This window comes from Alexandromys fortis, unplaced genomic scaffold, assembly GCF_014885135.2.
Source record: "Alexandromys fortis isolate MF-2015 unplaced genomic scaffold, M_Fortis_MF-2015_v1.1 scaffold_83, whole genome shotgun sequence".
NCBI classification, from domain to species: domain Eukaryota; kingdom Metazoa; phylum Chordata; class Mammalia; order Rodentia; family Cricetidae; genus Alexandromys; species Alexandromys fortis.
Genome location: NW_026068001.1, coordinates 3,380,045 through 3,399,146, shown reverse-complemented (window position 1 = coordinate 3,399,146; position 19,102 = coordinate 3,380,045). Strand labels below are relative to the sequence as shown.

The following is a 19,102-nucleotide window of genomic DNA, read 5'->3' as shown; positions in this document are numbered from 1 at the left end:
GATACTATGGGCTTGTAGACTGAAGATGGGTGCCCCAAGGTTACCAAAGAACTTTGGGTGACTGTTCAGGCTGCAAGATGTTTCTTTCAATTCTAGAGTTTTGAAAGTAGCACACGATGCACTTTCTGTTAACTTAGGTAATATTATATCCTTCTGGAGTCTTTGATGGAGTTGAAGAAAGATAGTTATAATTATAAAAGATAGATTAGATATAATACTTTGGACTCACAAAGATAGGATAGATTGATTAGAGTATTTTCCTTAATTTGTCAAATGTAAATGGACTAAATATTGTAACTATAGTCCTTGCTTGATAACTGTTTTGTTGTATATAATATCACTATGTTAAAGTTAAAACCTTCCTTTTTAATTAGACAGAAAAGGGAAGATGATGTAGGGTTCCCCTCTGTATGCTGTGAATATGTTCTATTACCATTGGTTAATAAAGAAGCTGCTTTGGGCCCATGGCAGCATATAGCGCAAGGCAGAAATTCCAAGCAGAGATAGAGGAGAAAAGAAGGTGGAGTCAGAGAGATGCCATGTAGCTACTGAAGGAGACAGATGCCCTGGAACCTTACCAACAGTGGCTGTTTATGGTGGTACTCACTGTTAATCTAGTACTTAGGAGGCAGAGGCAGGTAGATTTCTGTGAGTTCAAGATGAACTGGGTCTACATATTGAATTCTGGGATAGCCAGAGATATATAATAGAGAGACCTTTGCTGTAGGATAATGCTCTTGTACACTGGAAAGTTTTGTCACTCATATTATTTTAATAGAAGGCTGATTGGTCAGTAGCCAGGCAAGATATATAGGTGGGGCAGTCATGAAAACAGAGGCTGCTTGTTCATATCCCAGATGCCCAGACCCAAAATAATTACACAGAAACTATATTAATTACAACACTGCAGCCAATAGCTTAGGTTTCTTATTAACTAACTCTTACATCTTAAACTAACCCATTTCTATTAATCTAAGTATTGCCATGAGATTTATGGTTTATTGTTTCTTGAGACAGGAGCTTATTATGTAGCCCAGGCTGGCCTCGAGCCACTGTGATCCTCCTACATCAGCTTCCTGTATGTTAGAATTATTATTATTATATTTTTAATATTATTTAATATTATTATATAATAGAATTATATTTTTAAATATTATTTAATATTATATATTAAATAATAATTATTACAGTGTACCACCATTTCTAACTCTGTTTTCATAGTATATTTGTACTCTTAAAGGAATTTTTCTCCACTCATCCTATGCAAACAGCTCCCATATTGCTATACAATTCTTCATACTAAATTATGTTAATGCCTATAATTAAAAGCTTTAGAGCAGACACATTGTATTTCCCAACTCTTCTAGCATATCACCCAAATAACAGACATTATAAACATGTTCAAAATGAAAACTGAGACTGGAATTCTCTGAAGTAGACTGCCTTGCTGCATAGGAGCACCCAGGTATGGTGCTCAGAAGCAGGACCATGGTTCTACCAACATGATCTGAACACAATCAAGATATTTGCTCCTTTTACTTTAATAGCAATGAAAAGCTTAGTCAGTTAAAAATGGAGAAAATCTCAAAAAAGTATTTATAAGCATAATTACTTTAAATGAAGAAACTGAGTTTTATTTAGCACTCTATGAGGCACTAATAGGAATAAAAGAAATTAAAAATCAATTCCATACTCAATTTTTAAGAACTTCAAAACAATAAAAGCACAAAGCTTGTAACCAATATCAGAAATATGAAATGACATATTTACAATACATAAGATATACTATTGGTGCTTCCTATCACAGGGAGATAGTCAAAGTAACTGCAGTGTTTCCATTCTGAAGACCCCAACCTATACTGTTCTGCTGTTTTCCTTAATGCCAACCGAAAACTCTAAGAGCAAGACTAACAATACTGAAAGTTCTTCTAGGACAAGGGAGGGTCTGAGCAAGTGTGATACTGGCCCCGAACAAGTAAACTGGCCTAGTATTCAAACAACGTAAGGCTACCAATGTGCGAGAGCCACATAATCATGGAAACGATTATATTTAAGCTATAATTTTATAACTACACAGAAAATCACAGTTCTTTAGACAAAAAGTCATATTACACTATTACGCATTTTAAAGTAATCTGTTCATTTTGGTGAAGGCCAAAATTATAATTAGGATTTTTATAAATAAAAAATTAGATGCATTTGAACTTCATAAAATGTATCAATGACCCAACTAATAACATCCTCCTAAGTTAGTTCTCTCTAGGCTATCAAAGATAAATAAATCAAACAAAAACAAAAAACTAGAACATAAAAGGAAACATTTAAAAAACTGTAGATATGAGAGAAGGAAAAAGTGTTTTAGGCATGTAGTATTTCTTTACAAAAGCCTTTAATGTAAAACATACTACATAAGCAAAGTAAGAAACATGAGGAAAAAAAGATTGATACATCAGAAGAGTTTAATAACTTAATAATTCTATTGTTTCTACAGCCTTCCATAAAGGGGTACAATTCTTCAGTTTATTGCAAACACATTTTTTAAAAGTCAGCCATAATATTGAAGCTGTAAGACATTTTTTTAAACATTATTGGCACTATACAGTAAAGCACAAAGAACTTTTAAAATAAGACAGGGTAATATTTTATCAGACAGTACACATAATAGCTTTTTTTCTGTCTCCATATATCCAATGACAATATTCATAGACTAGCTTCTAAACAAATGTAAATAAAAAAATTGGCAAAAGCCATAATTTGTTCAAGAATACTATTATTACATACCACACAGGTTGTCTTACAGCAGCTACTAGCTTGTCAAGCTTCAAGTGGCAAAAGCTAAGCTGTTGCATTTGCAATTGTCTAGCTGGTTGTTCCTTTCTCTGGAGATTCTGGGGTCATGTGCCATTGAGAGATCGCCCTGCTGCCGCCAATTCTCTTCTCACTGTTGGATCCACTAAGATAGAACTTTCGAGTCCTTAAGATGCAAGGCCTAGCAAAAAGCCTCCCACAAAGCCACTGGATATCACAATGTTCTGCTTGATAAATTCTGTTGCCTAAAAATCAAAATGTCAAAAAAATACTCTTAATTATGCTACAAAATAGATGAAGCTTGAAATATTACACTGAATGGAAATAAGATAGACAACAAAAGGACAAATGCACAATTCTACTTATGACCATTCTACCTGTGGGTCTCAAAGGAGAATGGAGGACTAAGGGGAAGGCAAACTTGGAAAAATAGTATTTAATAAAATCAATTTTTAAATTTTGCAAATGGATAGAGGTACTGACTGTACAGGAGCATGAATATACATGTCTCTGATTGTATACTTAAGCACGGTAAACTTTATCATATATTTAACAACAATAAAAATGTACACTTTTTAAAAAATACTCTTAATTATTGAATTCAAGATAAATAACATTCTCAATTATTTTCTTTTGTTGTTTTTGCTTGTTTTTCTTTCTTGAAATGGAGTTTTATTCTGTAGCTCAGGCTGACAGGCTGGTTTATAATTCATGACAATCCTCCTTACTCAGTCTCCCAAGTGCTAGGAGATGATCCACCACACCTATCTAAAACATCATTAAAACAATGCAATCCTCAGTCATAATTTGTACTGAAACCTATTACCAAAAAAACAAAAACCAGAAAGCAAAATTGCTCACTGTCTTACTTCTTCAATTATATTGTTGATTTCGGGTGCTGCTTTATTTGCTCGTTTCTTAATCTGTCTTTTTGCTTTGTTAACATCTTTTTCAACTCTCTTCCAGTCAATCTGCACATAGCCACTGTGACTGGCAACCTGTAAACATACAATAAAAATGACTGTCAAATCCCAGAAGGAGAAGGTCAATTATATTTACAGGAATTCACAGAGCTTCTAAGTAAGAAACTGTTACTGAGTTACCAATTTACTCATTCAAGAGGCATTGAACAAAGACTTAAAGACTCCACTTCTCTTAGGAGTACTCCTAAAAGTATATATAGTATGTGCTGGGAAAGATTCAAAAAGCTGTATTATAACTATAATAGCTGCTTTTATCCTACCTTTTAGAATAGAAATCAGCTAAAAGTATAGATTATCTGAAGTATGACTAAAAAAGTACCCTTTAATTAAACAGATGTGAAATAGTAGGCAATCAGTTGACATGTCATTAAAGAAATATAAAATAGCCTGATAAAGGATCTTCACTAGCTCTGAATCTACTTAAGAAGAAAATGTGGGGAAAAGGGAACTTCCATTCACTTTTGGGACTGCAAGTCGATGTCGCCTTTCTGAAAATCAGTGTGGAGAATTCTCAAAAAAGATAAAGATAACTCTACTAAATGCCCCAGCTATAACATCCCTTGGCATATGCCCATAGTACTTCACATCCTACTCCACAGACACTTGCTCAGCTATCAATGTTCATTGCTTCTCTATTCACAACAGCTGGCAAATAGAAACAGGCTAAAGTCCTACAACTGACAAATGGATAATGAAATGTGATACATATATACTATGGATACTATTCTGCTACAAAAAAAAATGAAAATAGGGCTGGAGAGATGATCAGTGGTTAAGAGCCCTGACTGCTCTTCCAAAGGACCCAGATTCAACTCCCAGCACCCACATGGCAGCTCACAACTGTCTGTAACTCCAGTTCCAGGGGACTCAATGCTCTCATACAGACATGCCTAGAGGCAAAGCACCAATGTACATAAAATAAAAACAAACTCCTGCATTCAAGAGAGCCTTTTAAACAAAAGAAAAGAAAATTGAAATAATCTGCAGGTAAAGGGATGGAACTAGAAAACATTTTATTGAATGAAGTAACCAGACCCAGAAAGACAAGCACTGCATGTTCTCTGTCACCTGGGGCTTCTAGGTCCAAATCTTCAGATGTGAGTATATAACCTGGGGTAACCACAGAAATTAGAAAAAAGAAAAAAGGGACTACAGGCATGGGATATGCTAGAAATTGGAATAGTATAATACAAATGATATGAAAGGGAAAAATGGACCATGAGGCTTAACTGGCAAGGGGGGAGGTATTATGGAGTAGTCTTTTTGTACACTGTAAAGATTTTTCTTTACCAAGGTGCCTTCTGATTGGTTTAATAAAAGAGCTGAAAGACCAATAGCTAGGCACAAAGAGATTAGGCTGGAGACCCAAACTAAGAGGGTGCTAGAAAGAAGGGTAGAGTCATGGGAGTCTGAGGAGTCAGGGGAGACAGCATGAGACGCAGAGCAGGCAGAATGGGGGAGGTACACAGTGAGGTAAACAAACCCCAGATTACCTCACACAGCACACAGATGAATAAAAATGGGTTAATTTAAATTATAACTCCTAGCTAAAAACAAGTCTAAGCTGTCAGTTGAATATTTGTAATTAAGTCTCTGTGGTTATTTAGGAGCTGACTGCTGAGACACAGAAAACTTCTGCCCACAGGGAGGGAGGTCAGTACAGAACAAGGGGCATGAAGATAGGGAAAAATAGCACTATAGATGTTTGAAAAAGCCATAAGGAATCATATTACTTTTTATTTACTGAAAATTACGTATAATGCACATTAGTGTTTATATATACATATATGTATATATAAACACATATATGTACCCCCACAGACACAAAGTTATGCCACTTGGGCTGACAGCACTACCCTAGGAGCCACTGACTGTTAAACAAAAATATTCCAGTACTAGACATGAAAAATGTTATCTTGAGTTGGTCAGGGGAGTCCAAGAGACTCCCAAAATAATATATGCTATTGCTATTGCCTTTGGCTGTCCCCCAGAGATTGAAAGTATGTATTGATGAACACAACATTCACTTTAAACAAAGGACTTGGAGGATCCAAATTATGTCTAATCTGAAGTCTCCTCCCTGAGGACTCTAACTCCCATAGTAACAGAAATGTACTATACAAAATGCCAAGGGAGGAAAACAATCAATATTCCTACCCGTCCATTATGCCTATGAACCATAACAACGACCAGACTGAGAAGATATTCTCTTTTTTTTTTTGGATTTTCGAGACAGGGTTTCTCTGTAGCTTTTGGTTCCTGTCCTGGAACTAGCTCTTGTAGACCACGCTGGCCTCGAACTCACAGAGATCCGCCTGCCTCTGCCTCCCGAGTGCTGGGACCGCCCGGCTTGAGAAGATATTCTTAAAGGTAAAAAACAGTGACACTCATATCTTGGTAGTAACCAACAACTATCTATTTGGACTTAAGGCTTCCACAGCTGAGGGAAAGTACAGCTGGTACTTACTGGAAGCCTAGCCAACCACCCAGAACTAGTGAGATCATGGATCTTAGAGGGGTACCTACTACTGCTACTTTTTTTAATAAGCACAATCCTTAACTTTGCATTCTAAATACTTATCTTGATAGCCAGATAAGTGCAGCTTTTACCCCTCATCAAAGCACCTTTGCTTTGCAGTAGATGGATATTACAGAATACCACCCAGACTTGACAGATAAATCTATAACAAAACTCTTGCACCTAAGGCTATGGGAACATCTCAGAATAAAAGAAAAGAGTCTAAGAGTCAGAAGACCAGGAAGTTTGCTGTGAGATCTTGTCACCTAGAAAGAGCAGAAAAATCTCACCAATATGGCTGCTTAAAGAGGACCTAAACAATGACAACACCAACAGACATGCGGAGCCCCACCCCTAGACAAAGAATTACAGGCAACTGCTGAAATGTGAAGAATTAGTCAACCCCAGGGAAGAGCCTCTAATTGGTTATCCAGTTTCAAATTGCCATCCCTGAAATTACATACAGCACTAAATGACAAGGCAGGTTGCACTTCTATATGAATGCATTTATACATATATGCAACAATAACGAAGAAAAGGAGGCGATGGATTTTGAGAGAGCAGTATATAGAGAGAGTTGGTGGTAGGAAAAAGAAGAGGAGTAATGATGTAATTATATTTTAATTAAAAAACTTCATAGTAATTCTTTTTCCATAATAAATTTCATACTATAAGTTCTTTTTATAAAACCACAGCTAAATGCTTATTCATCTTAAGAACCCTAATTTGAAGTTATTGGGCCAATGAAAAATTGAAAGAACAACAGCAAGATGTAACCAATATAATTAAAATATAAATATAAATAAGCATATAAGTAAATAATTGAACTATATATACTATTTTAAATCACTATCAATCTCATGCATTCTTTGTAGGTTTTTAATTATATATAAAATATCTGAAATAACAAAAATATCTGATTTCATTTAAAGAGTCTGACTGGAATCTTAGGATTTACTTTCTCTATGATTAACTCCACATCGGAATTTATATGCAGTTCTTCTTATACTCACTTACCGGCTATCCCATCAGACTCCAGCCTCAGAAAGAGAGGTGATCAAATTGAATGGCATATGAAAACTTTTCTGTTAAAACCTGATACAGTGATTTGGATATCATAGGCACAGCAGTGACAATGAACTTCAGAGAAAGGTTTTTCTATATGAAAGTTAAAGATATGCCTGAGTAATTAAACTTGTTGATTTTTTGAAGCTTTTGTAGTATTTAACCTTAGGTTGAATTTCAACATTTTTTCTTACTGAAATAAGAAAAATTTCATCCATGTACATGGCTTTGGTTGTTGGTTAGAATGGCCAAAAGGCTATCTATGTTACCACACACTGGCAACCCATAGTTCAACTGTCATTTTCAAGATTTACCAATATAAGTTACAAATTTTAAAAGATTAATAAGTATCATAAATTACATTGTTGATAAAATAACAACAACAACAAAAAAACCTTAAATTCACTCCCGGAGGTGACTGCTGATCTACATAAAGCCCACAACTAAAAATTAGAGGCCATCTAATCAGACAGATAAAATAAATTCTCACAAATACAATTCTATGTATAAATTTAAAAAAAAATGTAGCTGCTACCAAAGTCAGTAAATCCAGTTAATTTGAGAAAAAGGTTTTGTAGACACTACATTTTGAAGTAAAGTATCATATAGTTACAGTGGTTAAGAAATCTTGGGATACATAAGACATAAATGTCTCCCTAAGTTCCCCTCTTCCAATACCTCCAAGCAATTCAAGCCTTTCTCTGTACTCTCCACACTACAGGTACACATCCAGCTTGGCCTTGACCAGATGATTAAATTTGTTTGCCACTATCTATCTCTTCCGGTGAACTGTGAATCTGTGTCCCTAGTCACAAATGATGTCATCCAAAAAGACTAATGAGAAACACTGAATAAATGATGATAAAGACAATGAATAAATACTAAATCTCCAAAGTTGTATTAACCAACCTGATTCAAAGAATACCCTAACAAAGTAACTGGGCCAGATTAACCCAAAGGGTCCTATCATGTTTATCAGTGAGAGGATGGTTTCCATCTGACATGGATATAACTCACTACCACTGAAGCAATTTCCTTAAGAAGCTCATGACTATCGCCCTTATAGAGAGACCTAGTCAAACTGAAGGGGAACAGTCTGAACGGAGCAGTACGCTGCAGTGCAATGATCAAGGATAAATCATCTGCTCCCAGTGAGATTCAAGTACATCTAACCTAACAGGCAAGTGCATCCTCAGAATTGAGAATACAGGACCCACTTTAGTCCTGTTTACTTTTATCTATGTAATTATAAAGAAATTCATACCAGTAGACTGGAGAAGAGGTGGTGCAATGATGACCACTTTTTGAACTATATTTGACTTTTCTACAACATTTCAATATTTAATGAAATTAGGTAAAAAGGCTTTGTTAGAATAAAAATTTCCCAGTTAAAAATAAGGAGCTGATGGTACAGCTCAGTGGTAGAGTGCTTGTCTGACATGTAGGAAGGACATCCTGGGTTAGATCCCCAGAACCACAATAATAAAACAATAATGAAATGTTAAAAATAGCATCAAGTTTTCAGATAAAGATTCACTGCTTCTTGAAGTTGTAAGGAGGTAGATGGGGCTTCCTACTTGTGAGTCTCACCATTAGTAAGTGATCAAGCAGAAACACAGAGATCCACATTCAGTAAGAAATCCTGCCTCAGAAAAGAAGGGGCACATCAACCTCAAGCAGCAAAGACATGGGCAAGTGAACCTACACACATGAATACATCAAATACACATACATGCCCACAATAAAAATATGAGTTAATAAAGGAATAAATGAATAACATGAACACTGATGGTCAGAGAGGATAATGCACAATTGAAAGAGCTTCCCATGGCTAAATCTATAACAATTTGATCATGAAAATGGTACTTAAATTTTAACCCAAAATATAAAATAAAAAGCTAAGTTCATACTGGTATAATTTAATAAAATTAATAAATAAAGAAGAGACAAGTCTCCAAATTTTTTTTTCGTTCTGAGACAAGGTTTCACCATGTTGCCTAGGCTAGCCTTCGATTCCTGGGATCAAATAATCCTGCTGCTTCAGCTTCCCTAATAGTTGGAACTATGCAGGCTATACCACTATCCCTGACTAGAAACTTTTAAAAGGAACTTATGTAGACACTTGTCCTCAGGGAGGTCACTCCTACCCCTCCAGTGTGGGCTGCCCTAGTGATTTCCTTTTAAGAATACAGACTGGAAAGAAAGGAAATTGGTATGTACTTTCAGAAAGGGATAGTGAAAATACAATAAATATATACTTACTAGAAGCACTTGACAATCAAAAGGCTTCAACATGTTTGCTTTGTGTTAGAGGCCCTGGCTTCATCTCCAGTACTACAAATAGAGAGCTATCACTGCAGTGTTATCTGGAACACTGAAAAACTAAATTGATAAACAGTTTGTTCAGATGCTAAGAACTTCATGCATGACAGATTATTTGAACCAACACTCTAGACCTAGAGCTTATAAAATCAGTTACTTCAAACTAGCACCTAGCAATTAAAATAATTTTCAGCCCTGCCACTTTTAAGAACCTTTCATTTTCACTTCAAATCACAGATGGGGTGATAGGATCAAATTTCATATAAAGACAGTCTACCTCCTCAATCTCTTCAAATAACTATAAATAGCTCAGAGGAATTAAAAATATAAGCACAGGCTAGGGCTACATGTAGCTCAGTGGTAGAATGCCTGCCTACTATGCATGAGAACCAAGTTCAATACTCAGTACCAATAAATTAATAAATAGAAATAAGCAGAAATGAAAAACTCAGCTAGGAGATAAGGTGAAGATATCTCCCAGAAAACAAACAAACAAACAAACAAAAAAAGACAGAACTAAAAAAATCAGAAAGATAGGCTATAAAAACAAACAAAAAAAAGACAGAACTAAAAAAATCAGAAAGATAGGCTATAAAAATTAGACAGCCAGTCCAGAAGATCCATATCACAGGAAATACAGGGGCAGGGCAGCAATTAAAAAACAAAAACATAGAACAGGAACTTGTTTGCTAATATCAATAAAATTTCTGAACTGAAAGGGACCACAGTGGATAAAAACAGGCCCACAGCAAGAACTAGCAATGTCACAAATCAGAACACTGGGGACACACACACACAATAAAATCTTCTAAGCATTTACTAAGACATGGGAGAAGGGAGGTATGCATACAAATGGTCAGGTATTAGAACTGTTTTAGACTTTTAACAGCAGCACTGAATTTGGAAGACAAAGTAGCAATATCTACACTGAGCTTAACTATTACTCAAATGTGAGATTCAATGAAATTTTCGGACATTCAAAATCTCAAAAATTATACCACCCATGCTTATTTTCTCAACAAGTTACTTGATGTGTGGTTTGAATAGGTATGGCCTTCAAAGACTCTTGTGCTTGGATGCTTGGCCCAAAGGGAGTGGGACTATTAGGAGGTGTGGCCTTGCTGAAGTAGGTGTGGCCTCGTTGGAGGTGTGGGGGATTTGAGGTCTCAAATGATCAAGCTATGCTCAGTAACACAGTTCACTTCCTGTTGCCTGTGGATCAATAAATAGAAGTCTCAGCCCCTTCTCCAGCACCACGTCTGCCTGTATGCTGCCAGGCTTCTCACCATGATTATAATGGAGTAAATCTCTAAAACTGTCAGCCACCACCTCAATTAAATGTTTTCCTTTATAAAAGTTGCTGCAGTCATAGTGTCCCTTCACAGCAATACTTGAAGATATAATAATGGAAAGATGTGTCCCTTGAAAATAGGAAACAAAACAATATGAAACACAGGAAACAACCCAAGACAGAGCACGGGAAAACATTCAGAATGGTACTGAAAGGAAAATCCTGCGAAAACAGGCACATGCTAGGCCTAGAAAACAAGCAGGACAAAGGAGCCTGGGACAGCCCTCTCCAGAAGACTAACCTGGCAGCCTAATGCATATTCCCAGGAGAGATTTAGATAACAAGAATACATCAAAAGAAGAAAAAAAAAACTTTCTTACTGTAAATAAGAGCCCAAACCTTCCTAAACTGTATTTTTGTGCTTTTTCTATTTTATAAAGACTATTTATTTTTTCATTCTGGTTTATTTGCTTTTTTATTTGCCTGTTTGTTTTCTAAAGAGAAAAAGGTTTGGAGTTGTATGGATGAGGAGGTATGGAGTATCAATAAAAAACATGAATTCAAGTAACTCACTTAACCCACAGTTACTTAATCATACACAATTATGAGATAATACTCAAGATGGGCCCAGAGGGCATGGGGGGGGGGGCGGTCAGAAAGCATTCAGGTGTTTAATTTAGGTGAGGTGGGGCTAGAATGGGTCAACTCAAAAACTAACAACAAATATCCCATAATGTGAAAACAAGTGAACACCTGCTAGTAATAGATCAAAAAACTGCTCAATCAACTCAGTGGAAAGGAGGCTCTGTGAAACGTTAAAATCGTTGCTTCAAAGGAGGGGAAAATCGGGGTAGAAGGAGGCAGAGAATTAATCTGCAACAAGCGCTATACAAGTATCTATTCCCTATATACAAGCACATATAACTTTTAAAAAGCTGAAATACTCATACATCAATGTCTACTTTAACTTAAGCAGGGGGAGTGGAGAACTCTGTAATTGGTTACGATTCATTAGTTGGAAATAATACTGTGCTCAGACCTGCTCTGATGTCTATTTTAAGAAGGCAATGTGAGAAATACCTACTGAAAAACATTTAATATTGTTAGTAGAAAAGTCCTAACCCAAACTGATACTTATCATTAATGATAAGCAAAGGTTATGAAATATGGAGTCAGGCCTAAGAATGTGAGGCAATTAGCTTAAAAGCCTTTTCTTTCTCTAGCTTCTCTTTCAGGTTCCTCCTACTGCCTTTTCAAGGCTAATTGTATCTGGGGTGAAAGCAGTTTGATGCAGACAGGACCTGTGCCCTTCGGACTTCAAGACTTCAAAAATCCCAGGATTGGAAAAGCAGGAAGTAGCAATGATAAAATGTGGGCTTGAACAGTGACTACCAAATGTATTTAAATGGAGTAAAAGGCGCAGAATAGATGAAAACGAACACACAATTCAATTCTGTTAACAGTTTTAGTATATTCTGTTTCAGTCTAGTTCCCTTTGCATTGAAAAAAAATGACAACTCGGTTTTCAAATTACCGATAGACTTAAATATGCCCTTAATTCTATACAAATGCAAGTCAAAATCAGCTTAAATAAAATTATCTTCCATGTAAACACTAATGTACACCCAAAAGACCAAATTAGAAATTAATCACATCCTTTTACCTACACCACAAGAAATAGCGCTCTTAATATTGTTATTAATAGAGAATATATCCTTAAAACAGTTGGCTAGTGCACTAACTAAATTAGTGCATAATTCACATAAGTTCTATCTCTTTGCACTGATGACTACTCCATTGGTTGTTACAGGATCAATGGCTTAGGTACTAGGGTCAGATTTTGGTTGCTACAAACAGCAATCATTTCTTAAATCTGGTATAACCGCCAGTTCTCTCCATCTTTAAAACTGTTGCTAACACTCATTCCAAAAGATTTTCAATTATGAGATTTACTATAGTCGATCTTCTTCAGGAAACGATATTTTGAGGAAAAGACATACCAATCAGACATGAATGGTAGACAATATCCTCAAAACATTCTCTAATAGCAAAGCATTTTTAACCCCTAAAAGAGGATGAACAAAATTAAAATTTTAATCCACCTGTCTCAGAAATAGGATTATGGATAGGATTGTGGGTATTTTTAAACTTTATTTTCTACTTTCTGCATCTTCCTTTCTTTCTTCTTTCTTTTTTCTTCTTCCCCCCCTAAAGTATATAACTAGCTAAGTAGGCCAAGGCTGGCCTGATCTCTAGATCCTTCTGTCTTAGACTCTCAGCCTCTTGAGTGCTGCAATTTCAGGCCTATATTGTTAGAAATCAGTCCCCCTCCACTCTCAGCCTACCTTCAGCAACTCAGGGCCAGCAGTCCCTTCATCACCAGCTACCAAATACAACACATGCACCCTTAAAATGTCCCAGCCATCACAGACAGCTCTCCCATTCTCTGTGTGGCTCTATTTCTCTCTCCTCTCCCTCTCCCCTCCAAAGGAGACTTTCACCCCACCCCAAAAAATCTCTTGCCTGAGATCTGTTATGTGGTGTAATCTCTGTGGCATTCCATTCCTTGGCCCCAATCCATCCACCAAGGTACTCTTCCACAGAAACCCTACTATATAACATCACACCTGGTTCTAGTTCTTCGGTTTATAAAAGTGTTAGAAAAATGTTAATAGTTGCTCAGCTTTTGACAGAACTAGGCATTAGTTTATGAAAAATACAATGAATGCACAGTGTGATCTATAAACCAAATGTGGTTGTACACATCCATAATCCCAGTTTACCTGTAAAATTCAAAGGTTCAACTACTAAACTACAGCCCCAGCTGTTTGGTTTGGTTTGGTCTGGTTTGAAGATGAAGTGTTGCTTTGGACTTGTAGTCCTCCTGCCTCATTCTTTTGAGTAGCTGGATTATGGATGTGTGCAACCACACCTAGTTCAAAGCTATCTTCTTATCTTCTTAAGAGTTGATATCTCATCATGCTGTGCATATATTCAAAAATCTAGAAATATTTAGTTTGTTTTCTTTTATGACAGATGCAAGCTTTTAAAACTCATTATAGTTTTTCCATAAAGTAATGCCTAAAAGAAAAATTCTACCTTCTATTGAAATGAACAGGAATTAAAGGAGCTAACATTCTCTGTTCCCATGGGCTACCTGTATATGCAGAAGCAAGTACATAGAGATCTAACATACCTGTAGGAGAAGAAAGCCACCACCTACGGCAGTTGCTGCAAGTTTTCCAACCTTCTGGAATAAAAATCCTGCACACCTTTAATGACAGAAATAACAAAAGACAAGAACAATAAGTGATACACTAAATTTCTACATTTTATTGCTTTCCTAATAAAAGCTTAATGTGTTCCCATCTCTTTTGATAATGTCCTTTGCCTGCTCAGAAACTTTCAGTGTTTTCCTGCAGTCATACAGGGTAGTTAAAAATGCACACTATTCTAAAGTGTCTGAGATTTGCTGCAAAATGAGTAAAGGAGAGAAGAGGGAGACTTAAAAGGAAAATAAAAATAGCAGCTACTGAAACCAGTTGTGAGTACTGAGTTCATTATACTCCTTCTACATTTGTTTATATAAGATAAAATTCCCCACAGTAAGTCATTTCCTTGTTTTGCTTCATGCGGTCAAGGTGTTCCATACATCTGGCCAACATGTACTCTACTTAAACCAGCTCCAACCCAGTTAGTTTCAAATGCATTATCATCTTTATTTGATCTATTAATCTTTCCAATTCTACAGATTCCTGCCTAGCTCTGCCTATGAAAAGCTTTCCTGTCTTTTGTGTCATTTTACACCCTATATCGCCCACATTTCTCATACTATTGATTTTCTGGATTAAGCTTGTTTTGTCTCATCTAACTGTGGAGTGTCACCCTATACCTCTGGAGTGAACTCACATTCCCCTCTATATTCCAGATTCAAATTGCACAAATGAATTCCAGAGTTCTAACCCTAGCCTTGTACACTGAATTTGTGTGTCCCACAGATTACTGTCCTTCATGAGACTTTACTAGGAAATAAGGTTACTGTTAATGTAATTAGGTAAAATGAAGTCATACTGGAAGACAGTAGGTCCTTACTTCAATTTGAGTCATGGCACAGGGACACAAACACAGTCAAAACAACTGCTACTAAGGTTCCAATTTCTGTTATGGTACCATTCTCCATTGCCACTTCACAGTCATTTCAGATTTCTTCATGTTTTTTAACTCAAAGTTTTCTAAACCCCATCTCTAAAATTGTTTTTTCCTTTCTACCCTTTTGTTAATTTTTTGCTGTCTCTGTGGGTGTGTGTGTCTGAATATTCACACACAGAGATGTCCAAGTACAATGTGCATGAGTTGATTCTCTCTACCATGTGAATCCTATGGTCCTATGGATAGAATTCAGGTGATCAAGCTTGGCATCAAGCCTACTTGCTGAGCCATCTTGCCAGCCCTCCTTTCCACTCTTAAGAGCATCATTACCTTGGTAATTTAATGTTGGAATTCCATAACCATGCTTCTAGACTATGCTCTAACAACACCAGAATCAGTCTTAAACGCCTCCAGATTTCCTAGCAACCACCTATTCTCACACTAGGTTTCACTTTTTATGACTGGACAGGCACCAAAGCTATAGAGAAACCTTGTCTCAAAACAACAACAACAACAACAACAAAAACCCTACAGCTACCTACCTACAGCTAAATATAATCTCAGGTTATCCTTCATGTCTCAAATAGGTGTGATGTGTTAAGTTAGGTTCATGCCTATTAACTGCTCCTCTTTTATACCACAAACACACCAATGTTATATTCTAAGAATATTTCAAAACTTTACTACATTGAATCTACACTACAATCCAAGTCATTACAGCAAATCACCTATGTAACTGCCGATTTCCATCAGAGGTAGAGTGCTTACCTGCTATATGCAAGGCCCTGAATTTACCCCCAGACTAGGTAAAAACAAGAAACAAGCCACCTATATATCAGTGTCCTATTACACAGTTCAGGCCATAGGATGGCTCAGTAGATAAAAGCACTTGCCACCAAGCCTGAAGACCCAAGTTTGATCCTCAAAACCCACATGGTAGAGAGATTTGATTCCTATAAGCTGTCCTCTGACCACCACACATGTACTGGTACATATCTGTGCCCCACATACAAGCAGATCAATGTCAAAACAAAACACAAACTCTTACATAGCTCCTGGATTGAATACCTGGCAGATACAAATAAGTTAATGTATGTGTTATCATTATCAAGAATGTCTTCGTCATACAGGAGTCGGTAACAAAGGCTCAGAAAAAGAAGCAGGAAGTCTCCACACTATCCCAACATGGATGTTCCCCAAGCTGTGTACCACTGCTAAAAAGCATCAGTCACTAAGACAACCATAACTTCTCCTCTGCCTTTAGGGTTTTCAAGAAAACCCAACAATTATGGACTTTTTCCCCCTTTGGTTGGCTTTTAAAGTCAGGGTTTCTCTGTAGCTTTAAAGCTTGTCCTGGAACTAGCTCTTGTAGACGAGGCAGGCCTCGAACTCACAGATATCCACCTGCCTCTGCCTCCTGAGTACTGGGATTAAAGGTGTGCACCGCCACTGTCCGGCTGGGCCTTCTTATCAGGTTTGCACAAGAAGAAAATGTGCAGTAGTCTTATAATTCTATTTCTCAATTATTTTTAAAATATCTTTTAACATCAAGCTTTTAGCCATGACTCCATTTAACCAATCACCTCTGACACCAAATTATGAATTGATTTAAGGGAGACAGAGGTGTTATCATCCTACAGTGAATTATCTGAATTATCGGAGTGACCAAGGCCCTCAGCAGAAATTTCTGTTATAACTGCAGGGTCTTTCAATAAAACAGTATTAATATTTTGCCTGTGTGCCATGGAATCTTCACAAGAGTTGGCTTTTGGTTGTTTTAAATTATAAAAGGGCGTTTACAAGAAGGCATAGGGGAGCATCATTATTCCAAGTTATATGTAAAACACACATGAAGAAATATCATTTACCCATGCCATGTGGAAGTATGTATTTTAATTAACACAAGCTAAGTTTACTTTAGAATGTAAAGGAAAAATGCTTACAATTTAAGCAGTGTCACTTCAAAAGAGAGTCATCAACATTTTTCAAAATGTTGAACTGGTTCGGCCCTTTACTATCTGGTTAATCTTTCATTCCAAAAACAACAGAATTAAAGTACATTGATAGGCATGTTACCATGTGATCTGAATTGTTGCCCAGGTAATGGTTATTAACCACTCCTTATTGTACTGCACATTATTGCAGAATAAGTAATCAGTCCATAACTCTAACACAGAAGCAATGTTGTCAGATCTTCAAAGCACTACCAGAATCTGAACTAGCACACAAAATAAAATCCGCTGCATCATCATGAATAATTTTTGCTGAGCATTAATGCTTCTATGTACAGAGCTGCTAATCCTAGAGGCCAGTTCTGCAATGGGAGTTCTCATAGGTTTTTCCAATTGTTAGCACTGAACAGCAAGTAACAATTTACTTAAAATTGACTTGCTAGATTTGGAAATTTGATAATGAATCAAAGGAAGGGTAACAGGGGAAGAGTGGAACTATGGTGAGCCTGGGACAGAGGGAAATCACCAAAATCCAGCAAGGAGTGTCTGAAGGTTGATCTACCTAGTTACATCAGGGGAAAGCCCCAAAGGTGTGCTTGACGGGCCCATTTACAAAAGGACAATAGCTAGGTTCCCACAGAAATTGAATGAAAAAGGTTCTCACCAGCCAGTCACACCACCCATTACAATCTGGGTAGCTACTGAGTATTTTTCTACCATAGGTCCCGAGCTGTGGCCAAATACTCGATTCCACCAGTGGTGTCTTCTTGCATACTCAGTTAAATCCAACACTTCATAAGACTCGTCATCGCTTTCATAGTCTTTAAAAAACACAAAATGAAAAATATCGAATCAATCTATACTCAGAAACCTCTCAAACTGTTTTAATAAAACCTGAGACAACTCACTGTCATGTCTGGCCTACAACTAAAAATGGCCACATGGAAACGAATGAACAAGATTAACTCAATTCCCGAGACTAGGACCTCAGGAGTAAAGAGCATAGCAATACCATCATCCCTCCCAGTTCCTTTACAAAGACACAGGGACGCGCAGGCAGGGGCCAGTGAGTTACAAAGCAGTGAGTGGTTACTCGCCCAGTGAGAATAAGGTCAGAGCAGGGTCCATTTCCGTCGTGGGAAAATGGGGGAGAGGGCATGTTCCTCCCCTGAAAGAACAGGTCAGGAATCCAGCCACGGAAATGACAGAACTGAAACGCAACCAACCAATCAACCCTCCTAACCCCCTACTGTAGTAAAATGGAGAAGGGCTAGAGGTGGGGGCAGGGCAGGATCCGGCCTTGGTAGGTGTTAGGGGAGCCTGGTGAGTTCCCCCAAAGAGGGGAAGGAGACGTTTGGTTTGGAGGGGGGTTGCTCAAAGAGGCTGTGTGGCCACCAAGCCCCAGAAACACTGGAGGGGAAGGGAGAAGCACCGTAGGAGCCAGGTCGAGAGCTGTGGGCCGCGTCCCAGTGACTACTTCGGGCCCTGGCTGCTCACCTTGGGGAGGGGGGTTCCGGGACGCCATGATACCGCCGGCGGCCAGTTCGGGGTGGTCCCCGCCCGCCCTCCTCTCCCAAACACTTTAAAGGGCGCTCTAGACCGAGGTGGAAGTCTATGGTCTCTCTTTTTCCTCAGCCTCCTCCTCCAGACAGTCTTGTCACCGCCCACTCTTCTCAGCACAGCCCCTTCAGCACTTTGTGCGCAGTCGCAAGACTCAGGGTTAGGGGCGGATTAGTTGGGTCCCGCCCTACGAGGGCTTCTGGGAAATGTAGTCCAGTGCTCTGCTCCTGAACTTCCCCCAACCCCTCTAGAGTTTGCCCGAGAAAATTTCCTTATTCTCTTTTTAAAGCTGAAGGAATAGATGGAGGAACAGCTCTGGGTAATGAACAGGACAACCATTTTGATGTCAGCAGACTGTCCTTAACCAGCATTTAGTCAGAATTCTCCTCTGAAGCTGTCTTTCTGATTAGATTGCCTCCTTAGGTCCTATCTTTAGCCTCCATTGGTTGCAAGA

At 37.7% G+C, this 19,102-nt stretch overlaps 1 protein-coding gene across 2 annotated transcripts; it reads right to left on the bottom strand.

Annotated features, from left to right (window-relative positions):
* Positions 1-2,441: 2,441 nt before the first annotated feature.
* On the bottom strand, positions 2,442-18,762 carry Fundc1 (FUN14 domain containing 1). 2 transcript variants are annotated; one of them, XM_050160977.1, is made up of 5 exons: positions 18,586-18,762; positions 17,753-17,909; positions 14,184-14,259; positions 3,678-3,806; positions 2,442-3,053 (listed from the first exon to the last, which is right to left on the bottom strand). In XM_050160977.1, the coding sequence occupies exons 1-5, from the start codon at positions 18,611-18,613 to the stop codon at positions 2,976-2,978; spliced, it is 468 nt and encodes a 155-aa protein (XP_050016934.1). In that variant the 5' UTR covers positions 18,614-18,762; the 3' UTR covers positions 2,442-2,975. The 2 variants fall into 2 exon arrangements, with proteins under 2 accessions (XP_050016934.1, XP_050016933.1); XM_050160976.1 differs by lacking the exon at positions 18,586-18,762 and adding an exon at positions 18,186-18,267.
* Positions 18,763-19,102: the final 340 nt, after the last annotated feature.

What these genes read in the sequence shown, in the direction of transcription:
- Fundc1 (XM_050160976.1), bottom strand. Translation starts at nt 18,216, where the DNA reads ATGGACCCTGCTCTGACCTTATTCTCACTGG. An exon ending in TCTGACCTTATTCTCACTGG is followed by an intron (nt 17,910 to 18,185) that starts GCGAGTAACCAC and finishes TGTTTTTTAAAG; the next exon opens with ACTATGAAAGCGATGACGAG. An exon ending in TCAACAATATAATTGAAGAA is followed by an intron (nt 3,054 to 3,677) that starts GTAAGACAGTGA and finishes TTTGATTTTTAG; the next exon opens with GCAACAGAATTTATCAAGCA.